The 6,119-nt window shown below is 37.0% G+C and overlaps 1 protein-coding gene across 1 annotated transcript in view; it reads left to right on the top strand.

The window, feature by feature from the left end:
• Positions 1–820: 820 nt before the first annotated feature.
• si:dkeyp-97b10.3 overlaps positions 821–6,119 on the top strand; it is a gene marked incomplete in the record, with an annotated part of 20,533 nt that continues 15,234 nt past the window's right edge. Inside the window, 1 exon segment of the mRNA XM_024277496.2 lies at positions 821–1,313. Within this exon segment, the coding sequence (XP_024133264.1) occupies positions 1,264–1,313 (50 nt within the window).

Below are 6,119 nucleotides of genomic sequence, written 5' to 3'. Positions count from 1 at the left end.
TACTTAGGTGGTTTATTATTTTTGCTTTTAGCAGTCACTTAATTTGTTTTTTGCTAACTCATTTTGCTATGTTTACCTCATAAAAATCTGAATTAAATTATGATTTTATAAAAGTTGTCTCAAAAATGTACCCTTTTAAAGTAAGATGTAACTTTTCACTTGCGTGCATATTTATTAGTCTTAATTCATCACTCAGCAATGGAAAATAATGGAAGAAAGGTTATCTAAAGGTCTATAAAAAGCAAAACAGAATTTAAAACACAAAACAATAATTCTAGTATGTAAATAGATAAAATCAACCTCTGAAAGAAATTTTAAAAATTATTTATTTTTGTATGAAATGTAGTGTAATATGTAACATTCTTCTTTTGACTTTACAGAAGTGTGATCAAGCACATATTTTGCTTTTTTCCCCATTTTTTTCTCTGACGCCTTTGCCTTAAAAATTATGTCACTTTTTACCAGGATAATACATGTAGCCATTGCAGTTGTGCTGTCTTTTCAGGTAATAGTTAAACAAAAACACACATGTATACATTCTAGCTGAAGAAACCAAACAAATATTCAGCAGAATGATTTATCTTGTCACCAAACTCATTAAAGAGAGTTTATTTTTAATTTAATTGGGCTATTTATGGTGGTGCTTTGACATTCATAAGTTCTTCTTCAAGTCTTTTAGAAAGAAAATATTTTTTTTAGCTTGACCCATATTGAAGGATGTCAATTTTTTGTTTTTTATCAGTTACTAATGTTTAGTAGATTTATAAAAATCTTCTGAATCAAATGGTTTGTAAATCAAACATGACTCATCAAAGGGAGGGGCTTTGTCGAATAGGATGAGCGGCAAACAGCAAAGCTGAGTACTGGACTCCGCCCCCAGAAAACAAGCCAATTCACGAGCATTGATGCGCAGTACCCCACTGCGCAGGAGCGCTGATCTACAACGCACTTGAATAAGAAAAGAACGCTGATTAGCAACATTACCATGACTTAGAAATCTGCGGTGCCACATTCACTCGGACACCCAGCGCTGTTCTGAGTAGGAAACAATACAACCGCGTGCTTTCTGCAAAAAATACTAAATTTTACCCCTAGTATGCATAGTTTATAGTGAGGAGTTCTTAAGGTCTGCTGCACTTCGCGCATTCGTGGGATGATTTGTGCAATGTGATGAAAACAGGATTGGCGCCTTTTCGATGCTCGCACGCGCAGCCGCTGTGTCCAACCGAAAGTATATAACGGGGTTCGATTACATACAGGAGGATGGTGGCGGAGATGGCGAGCTGCGGAGCTGCTTCTCACCTGGAAAATGGGTAATTTCCCCCCCCTTTTCTTCTTTCCTCATCGTGCGTTGACCAAAAAATAAAAACGCTTATATGGCGTTCCGCCCTTTAAATTTGGAATTTGAGGTGAACACGGTAATACAGGAAGTGTTATGTTCTTGTTGATGCTTCCTTATCGTGTCTTTTTTCTATCGAAACGAAGAGCAAATTTATGCTTCCGCGTTTTAAACGTTTATCATGATGCAAAGAAAAAAACGAGCCCTCATTTCTGTGTATCGTTCCGCGGTGCACGCGGCTTTGTTGTTGCTTCTGGATGACTCATTTAGCAACCAAAAAAAAAGTCTACACATTTAACCATTTAAATAACAACAATAATAATAATGATAATGAATAACGATTGCAATAAAAAATCGAAAGGTATCTATTTATTCCTAAGCAGGGGAGATGATCTTCATGACATACTTTCCTCAAAGGAAAGTCCCCGCCGAACAATAAAACGCGCAGCCTTTTACACCCAGGAACACAACTAAACAAACAGAACTAGAATAAAGCCAGACAGTGGACCAATCACCTTATATAAACATGTTTTATTTGAAAACCCCCCATAAAAAACTGTCATTTAAAAACTTTTCATTTTTCTCCCCCCTGGCTGTGTGGTTGCATCTCAACTGACACTTATTTATGGAAACCCAGGTGTCCTCTATCTGTCGTGCATGAAAAACAACAAGCCGTGTGTTTATGTGTCAGTAGAAAAAGGACAAACCCCTCTTTGAAGAATGGATGACATCTTGAGGAAGTTTTTTTTTTTTTCTTTTTACATCATGTCCTTATCAGGAAGTTGTACTATAGTATGAGAATGAGATTACACTCAGGAAAAGTTGTAGTTGTGTCTCTTAGGGATTGTCTACATGCTGATTCAGTGCATTTGGCTGATTTGAATTACATGAGGAGAATAACTAATAGCCAATTTGAAATGTTTTTTTTTTTTTTTTACAGAAATGTACAAAAAAAATCTTCAAAATGTTATAGACTCAGCCCAGTATATTATCAGTTATTCTCTGCCTACTTGGACTGCACAACTCCTGCTGTTTCCAGTGGGGCCAACACATTCTCAGGGACCACTGACATGAATATCAATGGATACCGCAACCCCTCCCTTTATGTGTTCCAAATAGGAAATAAATAGGAAATATCTGTGGGTCGCAAGAAGGCCAAAGTCCCATAGACTTCTGTTGAGAAATGGACAGTTATTTTTCAGTCATTGCATTTGTCAAAATAATCATTCTTGCTCTTAACATGTTCTTTCTAGTCCTATTTTTTTAAAGATATTTTTTCTTTATCGCCAGTTATTCGAGTTATAAACTGACCAATCAGATGACTCAGTAAAAACATGTGGCCCCTGCTGGCCCCGCCTCAAACGTTTGATTGACAGATTCCTCAGTGAGAGGGGTGTGGGCTTCGAACAAGCTGAAACAAGTTCACTCATGATTGGTTGACAGCTTCCTCTAAAAACGTGACTCAGACCGACTTGGACTAATGGCTATCAAAGGGTTGCAATTGTTTGAAAAATGACGGTAGTCGTGCCAGGAAGTGACGGTGAAGGCTCTAGCCTGATTTCCTGTGGGCCGAAGGTAGGGCTGCCACGATTAGTTGAATAATCGACGACTAAACCACTGTTAAAATAGTTGGCGACTAATTTATTAGTCGATAAGTTGTTACTTTATATTATATGGAGTCGGAGGGTAGCAAAGTTAAAAGTTATAATAGCATTATGCTAGCTTTTTTGGACTATTTTGGCACTTATTAAGGTTTTTAGACAGTTTTAAAGTTTAGCTAATATTTCAGCTACATGCTAGCTATTTCGTTAATTTAGGCTTTTTTGTTTTAAGGCTATTTTGGAGTTTAGCTAATATTTCAGCTCATGCTACCTATTTTGGCAAATTTATGTTTTTTTTTTTTAGGCTAATTTGGTATTTAACTAATATTTTAGCTGGCTATCAGCTTCATCGATTTCCACTATCAATTTCAGCATTTTTAGCTATCAGCACTAGGATCTTCAGCAGCCAAATTCAACTTACAGCATTCAAACTAGCATTATCGCAGGTAATGCTATACATCTAGTTTTTAGTTGGTTTGCAGCTATTGATGGTAAAGATGTGTGCTTTACATCCAGTTTGCTCATGACCTGATTAGTCGACTAATCGGAAAAAAATATCTGAGATTTGTCGACAACTAAAATAATTGCTTGTGGCAGCACTAGCCAAAGGTAATGCATTTCGTATGGGGGACCTCAACACTTGCTATGTCCAGTTCCTATTAACGGTCTATGTCAGGGACACATCACACCCACCCAGGACATACTCTGAACTTGTCTTCTTTAGGACGGCGATACAGGTCAATCAGAGCATGATTACACAGACTAAAAAACAGCTTCTGTCCTACAACAATCACCACACTCAACAAACACGCATAAACACACACAAGGGGGCTGCTGTCAAAACAGGAAATGTGCAATAAGTGGACTAGTATGGGGATGGAGTTATTATTTTGCTTAGTATTTATAGTATAGATTTTTACATTCTGTTGTGTTTATTTTTCTGGATATATGTCTGAATGGCTATTTCTGGAATTTTGTTGTGTGTAGAACATGTCACAGTGACAATAAAGTCTGTTCTGTTATTTTCTATTCTAACAAGAATATTTTACACTTAAGTTACTACTACTGATAATTTAGCTTAGTTTAGTTAAATAGTATAGGTAGTTGTTCTGGATATATTAACCATCACAAACAACCTGTCTGTTTAAAGTAGGTTAGATGTAATATGATAAGCTGGGCTGGTATTGTCTGGTGTATTCCTATTAAACAGAACAGTAGTAGACCATAACATAGCTATCATATCAGAGCAAACATTCATGGGAAGTACAATTGAAGAGCACACATGTAGCTTCACTCAATTTATTCTATAAAAAGATAAACATGCAGACTAAATAAATCTAGTTTGAGCTATCAAGCTCAAAAATTGTAACAAAAGTATGTTAAGATGGTTCAATTTAGCCTTCAACCACACAAACAGCTCTCTGGAAGAAAGAGGACTATAGACACTTATTAAAGTCCCACTCTGATCATCTTTTGATCTATTGTAAAAGTGTTCCCAGTAATTATAATTCAAGCAAAAAAAAACAAAAAACAAAAAAAAAAAAACTTGTTTTCGAATAGGACATAGTTTCTGCAAAGCAGCTCTAGTTCACTTAAAATTTGCCTTTGAGTTCTGGGCTGAGTGAGCCTGCCTTCATTTCCCATCAGCCATTTGTTTACATTCTCTCCTGCTAGCTTACAGCCCCCCACAACCCCAAACTAACACTTGCATTACAAAAAAAATAAAGTGAACAATATTGAAGCTATCCAGGCATACAGTTTTGAGCCAGATGACAGTTTAGACCAGGAAAACAAAGACGTACATGATTCTAGTTTACAAATGAATCAAATGGTTTACCAGCACATGCCTCATGGTCTGACTTGGTTATTTTCTGTGCTGTATGTTGTAGTACAAGAGTGATTAAAATATTACTCAAAATGCATTAGTAAACCTTTGTGAAAGTAAAAAATATGATTCTACTAGTAGATGCACAGGTAGTGTTTAAGTCATTGAACTTGTGCAGTGTGCTGAGTTTAAAGGGAAGTGGGGTTGCCTTGGTAACCAATGACCTCCACGATTGTCCTGGCGTGACTGTCTGGTAAATGAGTAGAAATGTCAAAAGTATTTCCTGGACAGATGTGTGAAAACAAAGGAAACCACAGCTCATTATCAGGATGAACAGATTTCAGATCTTACAATCTGAGACACCAGATTTCCTGACGTGTTAGTTTATCTTTTTTTTTATCAGCCTGCTTGGAGGGAAAGGACCAGGAAGAGACCTACTTTTTAAAAATATGTTATTGTTGATGAACTAGTTCTTCTTGTATTTCACTTTTAACTCTGGCTGATGGATGGCAGGCGTGCTGCTTCATGTCTCAGTCGATTCTTTACAGCAGGTCTCTTCATGAATTGTTTTTTGTGTGTCGAACTCCAGCCCCGGAGGGCCGGTGTCCTACATGTTTTCCAACCAAGCTGCAATAGAAGCTTCTTATTGGCTAAACACACCTGATCCAGGTAATCAGCAGCAAAAAAGGCAGGGGTTTTGGAAAACCAGCAGGATGTCGGCCCCTTAGGATTTGAGTTTGACACCCCGCAATCTCAGGAGGGGGTTTCTTTGTATGCATCAACATCAGGAAACAAAGAAACCCAAAAATGTAAACTTCACATTGGCGTAGTTTGTCTGATTCGGCATGAATATAAGAGATATTAGTGGAAACCTTTGAAAAAATGATTAAAAATGAAGAGTTTTGCTGTTTCAATTAAAAAATAAGTATGAGTGGGAAAGTGGTAAACTTAAGATGAATTTAGGAAGCTATCACAACATTAGTATCAGTGAAAACCCACAAAATGGAAAGGATACATTTTTTTCTGTATATGAAGGAAGTCAGTCAAAGTCCCACCAAGGTTTGTGCTTCCAAATTTTTCTTTTAGAACTGTTTTGTCACAATCACCACCTGGATTTTACCACAAAGACACAACTGAGCAAGCCTTTTTTATAGTGTGATTTTTGTAGTTTTTTTCTTTAACCTTAAATCTTTTGTGTGAAATTTGCCAAAAAGCCAAACCATATGCCTTTGATCTGCCTTGTGAGGGAGCCGCTCGTTCTTAATGTTGACTTTCCTGCCCTGAGTTGACGGTTCATACTGAAGAACGTGTTGGTGGACAAGAGTGTGCCACCTTTACACGCACTTCCTGTTTT

This window comes from Oryzias melastigma, linkage group LG13, assembly GCF_002922805.2.
Source record: "Oryzias melastigma strain HK-1 linkage group LG13, ASM292280v2, whole genome shotgun sequence".
NCBI classification, from domain to species: Eukaryota; Metazoa; Chordata; class Actinopteri; order Beloniformes; family Adrianichthyidae; genus Oryzias; species Oryzias melastigma.
Note: the sequence above shows the minus strand (reverse complement) of the source record. Positions and strands in the feature narration are given on the sequence as shown.